The sequence below is a fragment of the Bacillus rossius genome, chromosome 1 (genome assembly GCF_032445375.1).
Source record: "Bacillus rossius redtenbacheri isolate Brsri chromosome 1, Brsri_v3, whole genome shotgun sequence".
NCBI classification, from domain to species: domain Eukaryota; kingdom Metazoa; phylum Arthropoda; class Insecta; order Phasmatodea; family Bacillidae; genus Bacillus; species Bacillus rossius.
Window position 1 is genome coordinate 171,319,417 of NC_086330.1, and position 19,366 is coordinate 171,338,782.

The 19,366-nt window shown below is 35.7% G+C and overlaps 1 protein-coding gene across 1 annotated transcript in view; it reads left to right on the top strand.

The window, feature by feature from the left end:
- Window positions 1-1,990: 1,990 nt before the first annotated feature.
- LOC134539373 (ionotropic receptor 75a-like) overlaps window positions 1,991-19,366 on the top strand; it is a 29,062-nt gene continuing 11,686 nt past the window's right edge. Inside the window, exons 1-2 of the mRNA XM_063381404.1 lie at window positions 1,991-2,084; window positions 7,589-7,800. Of these exons, the coding sequence (XP_063237474.1) occupies window positions 1,991-2,084; window positions 7,589-7,800 (306 nt within the window). The remainder of the gene's footprint in view (window positions 2,085-7,588; window positions 7,801-19,366) is intronic.

The window sequence follows — 19,366 nt, forward strand, 5'->3', positions numbered from 1 at the left end:
GGCCTGAGGGTAGACAGGTTTTTAGTTTTACGGAAGGCATTTTTTTTGTGTCCTAGGTGGTATGTCGCGGTTAATGGTGTGAACATGAAAATCCATAGAGACGAATTTCCCTATAACTAGAGCAAATTTATTTTATGCCAATGTCAAATCCCTTTCGGGTCCAATATTTGGTCCCCTCGCAAGGAGGGAATGGTTTGGCGTGGCCTGCTAAGGTATCGAAAAAAAGATACCTAAACAATTTCATATAAACTTGGAGGTGTTTGGTAAAGGCTTACAAGAGGCTGAGGCACACCATCCCAGAATAATTTCCACCCACACCCCCTTAACATTATCAGGCTAACACATGGTTGACTAAAATAATACTTCATCCTAAGAGTAACACGAGATACTTAAGAAAGTCTTCTAAATCTCTGGGCTCTCTCAGAGAACCCAGAAAGTCTGTTATCTGGCCGAAGTGCGTCCAACTTCTTCTACATTACTAGGTTAGTGCCAGAGCTATTACTCCTCTCACTGTATCTGCCCCTTAATAGAGTGGGGATGCCTCAGGATGTGCTCTAAGCAATCAGAGCTACCAACGTCCAGTGTGAGTCCTCACAATGTAACATAGGCTGATAGAGAAAACCATAATGGAGAATACCAGCAGTACAAGAATCATCCCTCACTAGTGCCTATATTTGTCTTGCACTTGAAGCTTTATACGTTCTTTTATCCCTTAAGCTAGTACGGTAACTGCCCCAGTTCGAGACACAGGGGATGCTTAGGAAACTGGTCCCGCAGGGCCAGCCCCTCGGATGCCTCATCGGCTCCATCGCCCGATATATTACTACCTTAATTCTGCCCAGTTGAGTCTGTTTCCAAAGCAAAAGCCGTGCCCAGACTAGTCATTGCCTCAACGCTAATGTATCTTCATGGTGAACCGAGGCTTTTGAGACTCGACGGCCTGAGGGCCCGATAGTTCTAACCCCCAGGTAAAGTTTCCGAACCATGTTCCGTTGCTTGTAGAGAGGGCTTTTCCATCTCACCAGATACCTCTTTCCAACATCTGAGAATCTCGACAGATGAAGACTCCCCGACAGAGTTCACATTGGTAAACACCCTTTGGTTTTACGAGAAGGTAGTAAGCTGTCTTGGTGCTGAGAGGGTATAAATTCGCATTCGTGCACCCTTTCCGTGGCCCTGTTAGATTCTTCCTCGGATACTTGAGCTGGCAAAAGCTCCAACACCTCAAACGGCAGGTACCTTCTCCCGTGGGAGTCAGGTTCACTCCCTGTGATCCAACAGTGTTCCTGCATCCAGAACATATCTACCTGAAGCAGGCATCTTAGATCTGGTTCCAATAAAGATCAAATCAAAGTCCTGTAGCAACCGCGGCCGAAGACGTCATTGCCCCTGACTCACCAAAGTAGTATTCACCGAGAGTAATTCCAAAGATGGCTAGTCGGATACCTGCGTTTCTGCGGCTGGGGACAAAAACCAGTGACCAAAGTCTATTAAGAATTAACTGGAGACAACGAGGCAGTAGCTATAGTCGACGAGGCATCCGTGCTCCATTAACCCTCCGGCAGTCGCGTGGTTGACATGTGTCACCCACTTCCTCTTTGTTACCAAGAACTAGGTATTGGGAGGGGTTTCCGGTCCGAGCCTCACAGTACCTTTCTGTGAGGCTTGGCGGATTGTACCACTGTAGTTAGTCGCCTGCTTTTCTCTGACGATGTTGTGTGGTTAATGTTAGAAGTGAGTTGGTTAACATATGTCCCCCGTGCGACCATCTACATAACTTTGATATAAGGTAGGATTGCAATTTTTAATTTCTGTTTTATAATAATGTATTCTCAGTAAAGATACTTTATATATTCAAATGATATGTTTATAATTTGAAAGAACTTATTTGCTGTAAAAATTTAAATTTTTCACTTTTGTAATTTTATTATTTTATTTTGATTGAAAATTTTATAATTGTTACTACGCCTTACTGGCTTTGCAGGCCAGTATGGCGGAACCAAAAAAGAGAAGGACAGAAGTTTCCTCGGATCCAGCCGTGTGGATGAAGTGGCTGAATGAAGTTGAAGAAGACGAGATTGCTGGTGAGTCGGATTCTGATGAAAGTGATTATGTGTGTGAGAGTGATCATGATTCTGGCACTGATCAGTCTGGTGACGAGAACAGTGATGCTGACACTCAAGAGCAAAACTATAAAACTTTTGTAGGGAAAAATGGAAAAACAAAATGGGTCTGCAGTTTGCCTAAAAAAAATGTCAGAACCCGTAGAGAAAAAACAATTACGCAGCTGCCAGGACCGAAAGGAGTAGCCACAAAGCTCGTTTCTCCAGAAAAAATGTTAGATCTTTTCATAGACGAGCAGGTTTTCAATATTATTGTAGAATCTACAAATATTTACATTGATTCTGTAAAATGTAAATATGAAAGGGAACGTGATGCAAAAAACACAGATGAAGTGGAAATTAGGGCCTTATTTGGACTTCTTCTTTTGATAGGTACTTACAAAGGCTCAAGGACAAACATTGATAAATTATGGGACAACACCAAGGGGAATGGCTTAGAATCTTGCTACCTGACAATGAGTAAACGGAGGTTTTTCTTTCTTCTCAGATGCCTTCGTTTCGATGACATTCGAGATAGGGCTACTCGAAGAGAATATGACAAATTTGCTCCCATAAGAAATATTTTTGAAGTTGTAAACAACAATTTTTCAAAATATTTCATTCCTAGTGAATATCTCACAATAGATGAACAGCTGTTGGCATTTCGTGGGAAATGTCCATTCCGTCAGTATCTACCAAAGAAACCGGCCAAATATGGAATTAAAGTGTTTGCGCTTGTAGATGCAAAAATAGCATACACGATGAATTTAGAATGTTACCTAGGTAATCAACCCGAAGGACCTTTCAGGAAAAGCAACTCGCCGACAGATGTTATGAGGCTGTGTGAGCCTATCAATGGTTCACATCGTAATGTGACCACAGATAATTGGTTTAGCAGCTATCCTCTGGCTAAAAACCTTTTGTCAAAAGGACTTACCTTTGTCGGCACTCTCAGAAAAAACAAGGCTGAAATTCCGAGAGAATTTTTGCCAAATAAACAGCGTGAGCCTAATTCTTCAATGTTTGGGTTCCAAGAAGATATTACATTGGTTTCATACTGCTCTAAGAAAAATCAAGCAGTTTTGTTGTTATCAACTTTGCATCATGACAGCAACATTGACGAGGAAACCGGAGACCTCAGAAATTCAGAGATAATCATATTTTACAACAAGACAAAAATCGGGGTTGATTTACTTGATCAACTGATAGAAAAATATTACGTGGTAAGAACTACACGAAGGTGGCCAATGGTAGTTTTTTTCGACTTGTTGAACATTTCGGCTCTCAATGCATTAGTAATTTTGAAGCTTAATTTGGGAAAGCCATTATCTAGAAGTGAATTCCTCGGAGATCTGGCTTGGGAATTAATTAGGCCACAGATCCAGTATCGCTCAACATTGCCGCAAATTCCAGTTGAACTGAGACGACGAGCCCACATTCTACTCGGACAACCAGAAGGTAATGCAAATGCATCAAAAGGACGTGACGGTGCCAGAGGACGTTGTTTCCTTTGTGGACGCCACAGGGACGAGACGACACGAAAATGGTGTTCAAAATGCGGAAAATGGGTGTGCAATGAACATCTAAAAAATGTACGTGAAGAATGTTTGTAAAAAAATAATGTGAATATGCTAGACTGTAGTGTTTACAAGTGGAAAGTATGATATGAAAGTGAAGTGACAAATAACGATAAAGTATGCACAATGAGCATATGTAAATACAAAATGTGTGTAAAAAGTATATATCATGACGTGAAGGTTCCAGGGAGGTTTTTGTTGTCAATGCCATATTGACTGGTTGATTCTAATGTATGTGTAATGAAATATGTGTATTAGCAATGTGTGTAAAATGTGTATTTTTGGTTTTTGCACTTTATTGAAACCCCTAAACTTGCAGAAAGATATAATTTACAAACCACAGCATTATTTAACAGTATTATATGAAAATAAAAAATGGGTGACACCTGTCAACCACGCGACCTTTCACGATAGAACAATATACGCGACTGCTGGAGGGTTAAAGACTCTGCAGGCCAAAAAAATTAATGTTTTAACCTAATATGTATGCAGGTTGTGGTTATTTAATAAATGTCCATTTGTTTGCCTTTTTATCTGTGGGTAAAATACCAAAAGTTTGTAAATTTTTTATACATTGACATCCAAACTAACCGTGTTATTTGTTTTATAAATTTGAATCCTTTTTTGATAAATTTGCTTCCATTGTGAAGAATGCCTCTCCAAAATCTGCATCCTTTTTGCACGATCTTACATTTTTAGTTAATAAGCATCCCTTTTAAAAAAATGCGCAGCAAAAATGTGCGTCCTTTTATTTGGATGTGCGTCAAAAAGGTACCTATTATTTTTTCTAATGTGCGTCCCATGTCGTGAAACAATACGAACATATTGGTCGACAGGTTAAGATTTTTACTTGCTTCGCAGACTATCGAAAATATATGTATCATCAAAGAAACAGAACTATACTTTATGAACTTAGAGGGGTGGGCCAAATATAATGAATTTATTATTTGTATAATGTGTATGTGTGAAAAATTGAAAATAATAAAACAATTATTTGTATATAAAAAATATTTATTTCCGGTCCTAAATTTTAACTTAAAAATGATTTTTGGTAATACTACTGAAAATATAAGAATGTAAAAATCGTTGCCAAAGACTAACAAAATGGAAAGTATTAATAAAACCACTCGAGCCATTGAGACTAGTTAGAGCAAACTGATATTAAAAACCGTTGGAGCAAATGAAGACACTGTGTCCAGTTGGAGCCAAATTAAAAAAAGAACAATTAGAGATAGCTGTAGCAGTTGGAACCATTGAAGCTAGTTGCAACATAATTCAGATGGATCAATTGGAACCATTATAGCTAGTTGAGCAGTTGTAGTCCGTTGTATCATTTGTAACCAGTTGGAGCAATTAGAGCTTTTGTAGCCAGATCATATTTTATGCTGCCAAACGTTTACTATTGTAGCCTAACGACCGTATCCTACCGACGTATTCTATCGTATCCTACAATGTGTCCACATGTGTGTCCTAGATGACAAATGTGTATCCAAATATGTGTCCTAGTTGACGAATGTGCTTCTATATTTGTGTCCTAGATGAAAAATGTGTGTCATAGATGACGAATTTGTGTCCAATGTGATTCCTAAATGAAAAAAATGTGTCCTGTATGATGAATGTGTGTCCTTGATGATTAAAGTGTCCAAATGTGTGTCCTATATGACGAAAGTATGCTCAAATTTTGTCCTAGAGGACTAATGTGCGTACTTTTTGATGAATGAACTTCGAAATATGTGTCCTAGATGACTGTGCCTAGTCCTTGGTTTGTAGTAAGCATAAAATATTTTTCATGGTTTTTTGATTCTATAGTAAGCGTAAAACATGTTTAGTTAGTGGTATATACGTTTGTAATATGTTATATCTGTACCTTAGTTCAGGAAGTCCGGAGTTTCTTGTCTTGGCTATTTAAATAGGCCATGGCCTGTTTGAAAGAAATGACAAGTATCGAAAAATAAAAAAAATCTCGAGTTCGGATAATTTTGGGCTGTACACCTGACATTGTACATGACCTATTTTAAAAGTATATGTATCGAAGAAAAGTCCCGTGGTTCGGAAATGCTTGTCCTATGTACCTGGTTTTGGACATGACTTGATTTAAAAGAATACCAAGTAAGACGAAAAAAACCTCATTGCTCGGTGATGCTTGGCTTATATGCTTGTATTGGGAAGTATAGTAGTCATAATGTGCGCTGAATACGGCCTGTGTGGTAGGCTTAATTATATTTAGTAACACATTTATGTAAATGGGCAGTGATCTTGTATAGAGTCCTTGATGTAATGAAGATGATTACATTTAATAATGATTTAAAATATTAAATTACCATTTTTGCCACAACCGAGTATCAAACGATACACGATGTACGGAAATCGATCGAAATAATTAATATAATAGTCATTTTTAAAAATGATTTCTAGAATTTTTTAAATATTATTAGGTTAATAATTTCAGATTTTCAATACGGTAATCAATATGATATCAGTGGCTTACTTAAGCCTGGTCGATGGTGACTTAAATTCGCTCTTGGGAAACTTCACCGAAAACAGGAATCTATCGAATCATCGATATATTATGAGGAATGTTTAAATAGATTTATTAATTTTTATATTAAATTACACATTTTCAAAATGACGGACATAATGTAATACAAAATGACGAATTCCTAAAGGCGAATGCTACAAACATTAATGGTCTGCTAATTTACAATACTTCATGGTAGTGGGTATGAATTAAACCAATATGGTGGTATCTTACTATAGTATATATTGTGAGCAAAACACGACACTAGTGCTCCTAGTAGTATTTAAAAACAAGATAGTTATTTGGTCTCCAACAGGTGCTGTTATTATTCATTAATATTAAATAATATATATGATAAGTCCGAATATGTGTTATTTATATATACACATCATGTAATTCTTAGTTTTTTATGTCACAATGGTCGTATGTCAAAGGCGTAAGTGTTCCATACCAGATGACCATCGTTTCATGGTTGGAATAACCTCGCATCCAAAGTATTTTGTATAAGAAAATTTAAATTTTATGCATTATTAAGGGTGTTAACAACACTGGTGGGTTTTGGAAACTTGATCTTCAGTACATGAGACAGAGCGACGCCGGGCCAATATAGGATCAAACAGTAGAAACAAATATAGTGACATCCAGCAGAATAAAACAATATGGAAGGCATTACATCATCCGATATAGCGAATTCCAGCTAACGAAAACAAAATGGCATCCTCCTACTGACTAAAACAAAATGGCTGCTGTGATATTTTAGAATGGCTGAATACAAAATAGCGGAAATATCTATAAAACAAAATTGCGGCTGTGATATCATTCAAAATAACATATTTTGAAATTGCGGCTACATTCAAGGTCAAATAAAAGTCAATATATATATATATATCAAAAGTCATACAAGATGCCAGCTGTGACGTCACAATCCAAGATGGCGGTCACCGGCACCGGAACTATGAAACGCACCCAGATTCCTGATTGGCAAATACATACTACTGTTACTCAATTTGAAAATTGTTGCCACGTTAGTCATGCAAATGATTTTTTTCCCCACAATTATAACAGCTATGATTTTATTTTGAGTTCTTGTCAATAGTAGAATTATTTATAATCGTATGGCAAACATATTAAGTCACAGTATGAAATAATTTGGCGGAACGTGGGGATTTCAAAATTTTGGAAAAATGCCTACAACTTTAAAACTATTACAATTTTTTGATTTCAGAACCGTGATTCATAGGTCTGTCAACTGTTATCGGCTTAATGTTGAGTTATGGGACACTCTTTGTGAACAAATATTTGTTTTGTTAAAACGAACAAACTTTTATTTCTTTCGCGTGACTGCAACGTGGAGAGCTTCTGGCGCTCACAGGAACCACCTTGTTCGGCAGGAACCTCGCTGGACTCCCGCCGGGCCGCGTGGCGCCTGTTGCTACTCGTCATGCTCGTGCTGACGGTGCTGCTCAACAACTACTACGGCGCGTGCGTGGTATCTTCGCTGCTCACGGAGCCCCCCAGCAGCATCACGACCGTCAGGCACCTCATCGACAGTCCGCTCGGCTTCGGCGCCGAGAAGATGTTCTACAGCAGCATCATGTTCGAGGTCGGTGCGTTTGGTCGTAACGACGCACCGACAGAACATTCTCGGGGAACATTATCTCTACTGCGTTACCTATCCAGTCTTAAGAAGGGGTCTCGACCGTTTAGTTTATTTTATAACATGAATTTCCGACAAGAAATGAAAGTAGTATATAAATATAGGTTCGAGGACTGGTGCCGGTGCGAGTATTATGGATTGTGTTTGCCATCTTGGATTCTGACTTCACGGCGGCCATATTGGATGACCTTGACCTTATAAATTCCTCATAAATGACTCACAATTGCTAGAAATTTCCCTTTTTCGAGGGGAAACATTTAGAAACATTTCTAGTATTTTTCCTTAAAAATTAAAAAATCAGAAATTAGAAATGCCTCAAAAAACACGTGACCTTTGAAGAATCAAAATTCTTAAAAGTGCCTTAAGACTCCTAAATTAATGCCGACCCAGGCCTCCCATTTTGAAAATCCTTATATTTTAAGCTAGATTATCGGGAGAAAAATTAAAATTAAAAAAATAAATTAATAAAATTGCAATAAAAGAACGTCCAAAATTTTAATAAAATTGGCCGCTTTCTTGAAAATTGTAATTATATTCCGATTTAAATGGAAAACATTTTTAAATTAGTAAAAAATGTAATTAATAAAATTTTAACAAAAAAGAACTTACGTCATAGAGTCCTCGGTTCAAATCCGACAAGATTATTCGGTTAAAAATGTCGACGAATCCTTCCTCCACGGAAGCCATCGGCAGACTGACCTCCCACCACTATTATGCCGATATTATGCCACCCTATATGACGACACGGCCGCCATCTTGGGTCCGCCATCTGGTTTTCGTCTGTTGCAGGCCACTGCCAACATACTGTTTACGTCTGCTAGATGGCGCTGCCACCATTTTAGTTGGGGTTTTTACCTCTAGAATGCAATAATTATTTATTGCCTGGACGTTCGCTATTTTTTCTGTCTTGGCCGCCATATTTAAAGTCTGTAATTTTTAAGCTAGGAATTCGGAAAAGATACCAAAAATCATCAAAAAATAGCTTGTTATAATAATGATCGATTTGAACATTTCGGTTCAGTCCTAGACTGCTGAAAAAATAATAATTTACCAAAATAAATAAATAACAGTTTCGAGAAATAAAACAACAAAATACCAAACAAAAATATTATTACATAAATTCTACACTACTACAGGAACATTTACTAAATTTAACAATCTAATAAACATTTAATTTTTAATTGGCTTCAACTAACTAATACAGAGCTCCAAACAGTTTACTGAAGTCAGAATCTAGCCAGGTATTTTCCTACATAGTATTTTTCTTCCCGACAGAGTTTTTCGCTACTGTGTTTAACTGATTGCTTCACATCGTCCAAATTATAAATTGTAGCAGCTGATGTCTTAAAAGTACACATCTTCTCTTTGTTCTCGAAAGGATGCGATGTACTATATACGTCATCCAGCCACACGTTATATTTTAAAGGTCCGTACGTGGCCTATTAATCAGTTATTTGATTAAAAATGTTATGCTTGATATCGCCAAGAAAAGTACAAAAATGTATTTGGACTCACTAAATGTATTGAGATAATAGCAGTAGTGTACAAATGTTTGCACTAACTTAGGTTTCAGGGTGTGGATGTGGATGGGGTCCACCATCTTGGATTGTGATGTCACAGCGGCCATCTTGGATGACCTTGACCTTTAAACTTGACCTTGACCCTGGTGGCCATTTTGTATCCGCCATCTTGGAAAAACAATCTTGGATCCACCATTTTGCTTTCTTGAACTTCCCGCCATTTTGAATTCATCCATTTTGTTTTCTATAACTTTCTGCCATTTTGAATTATGACATCACAGTTGTAATTTTCGTTACGGCTACCATCTTGAATATTCATAATTATTACGTAAAAAAATTTGAATTTTTTAAATGAAAAAATTAATTTATAAAATTTTAATAAAATATAATTCTAAAAACGCACTTACATAATGGAGTCCTCGCTTCGAACCGGTGAGTTCAAAATAAAAAATTACGACCAATCCTTCCTCCACGGAAGCCGCCGACAGACTGACCTCCCACTACTTTTCCCAAGGTATATAGGCTATATATCACTGGCTAGTATATTATATAGTAAATTCGTCTGCTAGAGTGTGCTACTAGCAAGTTAGTTTAATTTTTGTCCACTAAAGTTCAGTATTCATTTATTATTACTGAGGTGCCCATCATAATGCAATTTTGGCACCATCTTGGAGTTGTGTAGTTATTAACCTAGAAATTCAGGAAATATTTCCCAATTCATTAAATTAATTTGCAATTAATTTAAAGATTGATTCGATCGATTCCTGGCCTTAGTTTTATACCTGGGTGATGCAAAAAAAATTGTAAAAAATAATAATTTTAATAAATCATGTTAAAAATCCCAAAGAGGCTTAAGTAACTCTTACATCAGCCTCCTATAAGCCCATACGAACGCCATCTTGGAAATTTGTATTTATGATTCTTTACACATTTGCTCCGCTCATGCCTTGTGCATCATGGGAAAATACGAAAGACGTATCACAGTAGCTGCAAGGACACCACGGCGATAATACGAGCCTTTCAGAACTGAACCAGACAGGTACTGAAGTTATTGCAGTTGTACCAATTCCTGACAAAATCTTATGTTCATCAATCATTCGCTTTTGCAACGAAACCCATAATTTCTGCCGTACAGCATCTCTGCATGTTTAAAAGTGCGGATTTCATAATATCTTTTCTGGCAAACTGCTTCTGACATTTCCCACAGCCAAACATATTGCGAGGAGTATTCTTAGCACATTCTCTGTACTCGTGTCGCCGAACATTCCTGTTGGTTGAGAAAATCTTGTCACAGTAACGGTATCGTTGCTCGATAATTGTTGTCGAATCACCAGCCATTGAAGTCTCTATCGAGGGCGAAACGTAATTCATCGTGGTTTCCTGTGCAGCCAGCACTAAAGTTATTTAGCTCTCTTCTGCTGGCGGTACAACGACTGTTGAAGTCTCCTCCAGTGTTGACGTCGACGTTGTCAACGTGATCTGCGCCATCATTGTCGTCGCTGACGTCAGGGTCAGTAGTCGATGATACAAGTTCCATCATGTTCAACGTTAAAGACGGTAAAGATTCCATCTAACTCACAAGAACAGTTAATAACATGAATTATGCACCCCATGTAGCAAACTAGGTGATCCTTACATCGCCGCAGCTAGTATCAAATTGAAATTCCTTTCGTCTGGGACTCGCTTATATACACGCAAACTTTCGAGTAATATGCTAGTCAAAACACGGCTCATTTACAACAATAAAATTCTCAAAACAACATTTAAAGAAGAAGCACACTACAAAAAGGTAACACGTTTGAAAGCAAATTCGACATATGAAATGCTAATACAATACACGCACTGAACACGCAATGGACGCAAAGTACATACACGGGACACACTGAAAACACAGTACACACTGGACATATAGTACACACACAGTACACACACTAGACACACAGTACACACTGGACACGCAATGACCACGAATTGTACACGTAATAACCACGCAATGTACGCACTGAACACGCATTGCACACACAATGGCCACGTATTGAACAGGCAATGTACACACCAAACACGTAAAGTACGCACTGGACACATAAAGTGCACGCGATGACCACGCTATGTACATTCCAAATACGAAATGCACTCACCGAACACACCGAACACGCAATGTATACACAGGACAAGCATTTTACGAAAAGGACGCACATTTGAACGAAAATTCTACAAAAAGAAAGCACATTACTATTATGTAATAGCCGGAACTGGCACATGGTTCAGGGTGTGGAGCCGGGAGCCGATCCAACATATTTAACAGTGATGTCACGGCAGCCATCTTGGATGACCTTGACCTTTACCTTCGACCTTCAAAATTTGAAAAAAATTATTCATCATTTGCCAAAAATTCGCCATAATCCACCAAAATTTCCAGTTTTTTGAAAAACATTTCACCAAAAAAACTGAAAAAACTGTAAAAATAAAAAATTAATCTTTTTCGAGAGAAAACCTCGTTTTCTTCCTCAAAAATTCAAAAATTAGGATTTCGAAAAACCTAAAAAAACTTTTTCCTTAGAAAGAACACAAAATCCTAAAAGAGGCTTAGTCATCTATGTCTACAGCCTCAAATAAGCCTCTGATATCATATAGGATTATGACGTCACCATTGCAATTTCCGTTATGGCCATCATCTTGAAAATATTTATTTATTATCTTATTTTAATTAAAATTATTTTTAACATTTCTAAAAAAAATGAATTGATTTAAATTTAATAAAATATTACTTAAAAACCACCGTTGAACATATCGTTACGACCACCATCTTGGATTCTTTAAATGCATGTTTCGTTACGGCCGCCATCTTGATTGAGTATGATGTCATCGTTACACTTTTTGTTACGCCCACCATATTGGATTCTAGACCATTGCAATTTTAGTTACGGCCACCATCTTGGAAAAATCTAATATTTAATCTATAAATTTGGAAAAAATTAAAATTAAAATAAAATTTTACCAATCATATTTTAATAAAATGATATTTAAAAAACTCACTTGCGACATGGATCTCGGAGTCCTCGGTTCAAACTCGATAAGAGCAAAAATAAATAAAAATGGCGAAAGTTCATCCCTTCACAGAAGCCACTTGCAGACTGACCTCCCACCACAAATACCAAGGTATATTATCAGCTGGTATGTGTCATATCCGCCATCTTGTTTATGTCTACTGGAGGATGCCATATTGTCTTCGTCTACTAGAATGCGCCATCATCATATTAGTTAAAATTTAACCTGCTAGAGTGCAGTAATAATTTATTATTATAGAGGCACACGCCATCTTGACATTTGGGCACCATCTTGGAAATTCGTAATTATTTAGCTAGAAATTCGGAAAAAATTCCAAAATTCATTAAATAAATTTGCAAGTAATATACTTATTGATTCAATTAGTTAATATCCTCGGTTCGATCCCTGGGTGATGCAAATAATTTTTACTTTATGAAAAAATTATAACTTCAATACATAATGATCAAAGTCCTAAAAGAAGCTTAGTTTCCAAGTCAACCATCATCCTATAAGCCATTATGACCACCATATTAGAAATTTGTATTTGTTGACCTATAAATTCGGGAAAAAAATTCTAAAATTCACCGAAAAAATCACTCGTTAATTTACATATTGAATCAATTGATTCGTGTCCTTGACGAGTGACAAGTGTAGCTAAATATTAAATAAATTAAATATTATGTTTTCCATTACCTTTCGTGGAGTTTATTAATCATTCACTCTACGAAAAACAACTAAAGACAATATATCTGTCCAACGTATTAAATATGTTGTCGATAAGCCTAACATGAAAGTATAGTTTATCGATACTTAGAATAACCTCTAAAACGTTCATGTACATAGCCATCCATGCATATAGACCAAGCGTCATGACCGGGTCATGAAAAATGACAGACATATGAGTAGGCCAGTTGCAAAGTAAGCCTTGTCCAGCATAAATCATATCAAATCAAGTCGTAATGCAGGAAAAACTGCTGCCGCCATTTACCAAGCGTTAACAGTGATTTAAAAAATACTACCAATCTTCTAGTGAGTCTTCTTTCCACGGCACAAAGTATCATACAAATTGCACAATTGGGGTGTCTTAAATTAAATAAAATTGTTTGGACATAGCCTATTTTGCAACAGTCAGCTGGACATGGCTTATTTTGAAACTGCTGGGTTTGGACAAGATGCACTTTGCTAAAGGAATGTACATTATAACTAATTAAATTTATATTGTGTATTTTAGCTACAGATGCAGACTTTGGAACAAACAGGTCATTTAAATTGTAAGTTAAGAACACTAAACAAACCGACTTGCTTACCATTGTTTTCAACACAATTTTAACATACATATGCAAATAAAAAAAAATTAAAGGTTTGCAATGAGCAAACAGTGAGTTTCTTAGTTTGTCCTAAATACTATATACTAAGTTCATCATCTGTCACGATAATGTCATCAACAGCATCTTCTGCCTCACCTACTGTTGTGTCTTCAAGGATAGAACTGTATCAGCCAAGAAGGGGATTGTCTTTCCATTCACTTCCATAATGCTTACACAAAAGGCTTTCCACATCTTTTAGATTCTCAGGTTTTATTGGTACTCCCAATTTCAATTCTTGTGGTGTTATGTTTGAAATGGTTTTGCCACGCCTGCATATTGATTTAGCTGCTCCAGCATCTACCTTGTAGTTAGGCTCTCCTCTTACGAGAACAGTTCCATTTTCTGAACGATGTATTACGAACCGCTTGAACGGAGAAAATTGAAAATGCCAGTTACCAGGTTTCTTTAATATTACTTCAGCTGCACTATTCCAATCATAAAACTTATAATCTTCTACTGGTCTAAATAGCTGGCCATGCTCCCTGGATAGATTATAGTATTATTCAGGAGCAACTATGGTTTCCCTCTTCTTTATCACTTGTTCAATGAGGCCAAAGACTCTATCGGGAGGGATGTATGAATGTCCTGGGATCGGAAACGTCAGTATAATTCTGTTTACATTTTGTGGAGCATATGATTGTAACCATTTGCATAGCATAACGATCATTGAGCTATTTTTGTTCTGGCCACCACGGCCATCACAGTACAGACTTACGGTATGTACACCAGCAAGGCTTGTGTTCCTTAGTCGATAGTAGACTGCAGATTCAATAGCATTAGACCCTTTATACCTTTCTGGCTCAGTCCACGTGTAAACATAAGTACTATGGTGATCTTGTTTGGAGGATGACGTGCCCTGGCATATCGTAAAGTTGTAGCAATAGAGTTGTCGGCTGCAGTAAGCAGACTGATCAGGTAGTTTAGGTAGCACTTGATTTTTTTGGCAATCAAAGCTAAAACTAACTACACCATCTTCTTCTTTCTTAAGCAGTTCGTAAAACACTTTTGCTTTGAGCTTATGCACTCTGTATTGAGTAATTAGATCTTGTTTGCTGCCCTGATCATGGGTGTAACTAATCTCCTCTTTCAACCGAATACAGAATAAAAATGCATCTGTTGATGGGCAACCAAAACTAATATTGAAGTCCTCAACAAAGATCTTTCTAAAGTATTCATATTTAACTCTTAGGCTGATGTCTGAAGCTTGGTTAAAAGAACGCCAAAGCTTCTTTATTGTAAGAGAACTCTGCAAATATTGCTGTTTTGATTTGCCACGACAGTAGTGCGATTCTAGTAGTTGTAGTGATTGAATGTATGTTTTGACAGCTTGTTTTTTTAAGGCAAATTGTTTGGATCTAACATCACCACTGCGATTTTCTTTTGGTGCACCTTCAACAAAACGAAACCAAAATTAAGTAAAAATATTAATGCTATGGCTGAAGTGATAATAAATTAATATAGTATACAACTCCTGTAAGCAATTAATGTTTGAAGTTGATGTTAGATTTATCACTTTGGTATATTTTAAAAACTCGTTTTATTTTATGCCTACCCAGTACAAAACTACATGAGTGAAATAGTTTTACGACACTTTAATATTTACGACAATATTCATAAAAATTTGCCTTTTTATTTTACACAACATTTGTAGATTTATAAAACCTCTCACAGCACGTACTAATGTTTAAATAATGTTAAATGGACAAAACCCGTTTTGACACCACGCATTTGAAAACACTAGATTTTTAAAGGACAATACCTATTTTGCTACAGTATTCGGGATGGACATAACCTGTTTTGTAACAGTAGCAAATTTGGACAAGGCATATTTTGAAACTGTACTGGTATTTTGTGCTGCTTTTAAACAGGGACAATAATTATTTTGTTCCAGTTTCTTAACTGTCACTGATACCTACCACAAAGTTGCACCCAAAACCACCATAAACTCGTTTTTCAATTTTTGTGGACAAGGCTTACTTTGCAACTGGCCTACTCATATAGTAGACCAGTCTTATCCAAAACTCATGACTTTCTTCGGTGTGAGCTAATTATTCAATTAAAACCACATACCATTTTTTACGCTTACAAGAAGACCAATAATCCCTGAAAAATGATTTGTCAAGACAAAAGAGGTTTTGGATTAGTAAACATTCAGAGATACTACAGATTTAAATACGCACAATCAACGAAAAGGAAGCACATTTAGAAGCAACATCAACGAAAAGGAAGCACATTTAGAAGCAACATCAACGAAAAGGAAGCACATTTTGAAGCACCATAAACGAAAAGGAAGCACAATCATAGAAAAGGACGCACAATCGGAAGCACAATAAACGAAGAGGTAGCAGTATTACGAGATCTCAGTCTTGGTTACAAAACAGTTTACAAGAAATAAAACATATTATTTAAATGAAAATAATTCATTTATTTTTTAATAGTACACACATGCCAGTTAAACCAGTGATTATTGTATATAGCCAGCTTACCGCATTTATTTAAGTATGGACGATACTTCGTCGATATGCGAGTAGTTTCCTCTACGGACACATGAAAGAGCGAAGGCCTGTACTCCATAGCATGTACGTCAACTGTTGCATGATTGAGACTACTTGCAACAAGTTCTCTTACTTGAGACAAATTAACTCTCGCTGCTGAATAAAAATATTGTAGACAGTTAGAGTCTTGTAGATATATAGCCTTGTAGCCTCGTAGCCTTGTAGCCAAATGTCGTTGGAGCTGTTGGAGCCAAAGACAGTTGGAGCCTTGAATACTTGTAGCCTCGTAGTCCTGTAGCTTCGTGGACTTGTAGCCTTGTAGCCATGTAACCAAATGTCGTTGCATCTGTTGGAGCCAAAGACAGCTGAAGCCTTAAATTTTTGTAGCATCATGATCCTATATCCACGTGGTCTTGAAACCTCGTAACTTGTAGTTTCGTAGTCAGTAGCCTTGTAGTCTTGTAGTCAAATTTCGCTGGAGCTGGTGGAGCCAAAGACAGTTGTAGCAGTTGGAGCCTACCGTATATTAATACTCTATCCTACTGAGTGGAATGCTCGTAAAAATCCTTTTTGTTAAATGTGCGTTCAAGCCTGTATTATGTTAACCTACTGATGAGATCGTATCCCTGTGGCGTAAACGTATCCCAGTGGCGAGAAATTGTCCCCTCTGATTTGAACGTTCGTGCACATGTACGTCCTTTTAGTTAAATGTGCTTCTTTTTTTAATGTGCTTACTTTTTTTAGTGTGCTTCCTTTTTTTGAGTGTGATTTCTTATTAAAATTTTGTTTTGAATTGTGTATTAACGTAAATGGATCGTGTTTTGACTTCAATGTTTTCCTCTGACAGCACCGTGATGGAAAAGAATAGGGTAGTGTAACTGCAATAGCATTCTTCTTGAGTAGGGGTGGTAAAACGTTTTAAAAAGAAAAGCAAGCGAGCAGTGGTAGAGCTTACGACCTGCTGCATGACCGAACTCGCTCGGTAAACAAAAAACGGCTGATCACATGATAACTTTGAAAATATGTTATCTCAATAGTGATGTTATACTGTGGGCTGTTGCTCAGTTTGCTTTTTACAGATAAGGGTGTTTATCCCGTTACAGGTCATTATTGTATATTTATGTTCCACACGGTTAAACTTACCGACCTTTTGATTGGCTAAATTTTCACAAAATGAAAAAGATATATATATTAATCGTTTATTTTTTTCATAGTTAGCTGCAAATGAAGTAGTTTCAAAGTTTTTGTTTAGTGTGGGTAAGGAGAATAAATTTAAATATAAAATAGGATTTTTTTTATGTTTAAAGGAAATTGTACTGACTGCTTTATGATATGGTTTATGTCTTTCAGAAAAAAAATATTTAATTTTACATTATAAAATATTAGATTTTTTATGATTTTAAAACAAAAAAATTTACATCAAATTTTCTGAAGGATTTTCAAACCATTTCACGCAGTAGCCACCAACATTGCCTATAAACATAAAACTTTTCAGGCATTTATTCCACTTGGTTCTCTTTATCTATGCTGAAAAAATTAAAATTTAAACTTTTCCTACTAATTATGAAAAAATAAGTTTGTACTATCAATTTATTTTATTCAGTTCAATATGGGCCACTCAAAAAGTCTCTAAGTTTAATCATGTTAGACGTAAAAATTAAAATAATATAATACCTGGTTTAGTGAGAAAACGTTTCCAAAAAATGTGTCAAATGTACAGTGATATTTTAATTCATAATTGGTCCTGTCCTATTCGCTTCCCTCCCCCCAATCAGTTTTAAAAAAATTTAATAATCAAGATGGTAGTTTTAATATTGTATATTATGTCAAACTGGCTTTGCAAACACTGGCACTTTTCTAAAGTGTAAAATTATACATACATTACCATATTTTAATATGCATCAAATTAATTATATATTTAACATTGTAAAACATTTTTATAATCCTTTAGAAGAACCATTTTCAATAAAAATAAAAATAAATGTATTTCAAATTCGTTCTAGATAATTTTGTTGAATGCAATTTTTTACGTAGTATTTATTACTAAATATAATGGATTAAAAAATATTTTGGTAAACTTTGGCTGAACAATTATATCAATTATTTATTATTTATATCATATAATCAAAAATAAATTAATAATTAACTGGATCAAAATATTTATACAAACAAAATAAGTTATTTTTCAATAAAACTGATACACTATTTACCTAAGTTTTTTATTCGATTTTACAAATTGGGGTGTTCTGGAAATGTTTTGCTACATGTTTAGGAAACCTTTAAAATATGTATTCTAAAGAAAAAAAAAAACAATTTTTTTTACATTTGATGGACTAACAATTTTACTAATTACACAAATTTCATTCTTTGTAAAATCACCAAAAGTCAGCAATGAATCAAATATAAATTTATGACGTAATATGTTTTTAATATAATATTATTATAAATTAATAATAAATAATAAGTTTTCATAACACTCACACTAACTTTTATGAGATTGGAATAATATTTAATATATATTATTATTGAAATATTTTCCGAACAGAAATGAATTGTCTTGAAGATTGGTTAAAACACAATAACGCTTTATCATTAAAATACAATTTTCAATGATAAATACATACAAAGATAAAAATGCAACACACCTACTACATTATCATATAACCCCAAGGACACAGACATGCAAACGTGCGAACACACACATGTGCACAAATAGAGACATACACACTAAGATACATAAAAAATTACCTACAGTCATGTACAGACATAAACCTACTTAAACACCTATAGAGACAAAATACATATACACATTTGTGTAAAGAAACACGTAAATACAAACGTTTACTTATTCACGCGCTCATACATGCAAATGCATGCATGTATACGCTCATAATTGCATACATACTTACATTCACACTTTCGTAGATACATTTTTGGGTATATACCTGGAAGGTCTTTTTTAAATATTAACTTAAAAATAAATATTGCTTTAATATTAACCTCATTAAAATTTTGATTAACATTATGGAAAGTATAATAATAATAATAAAGCCATAATGGTTTTGCTGATGTGTTATCGACG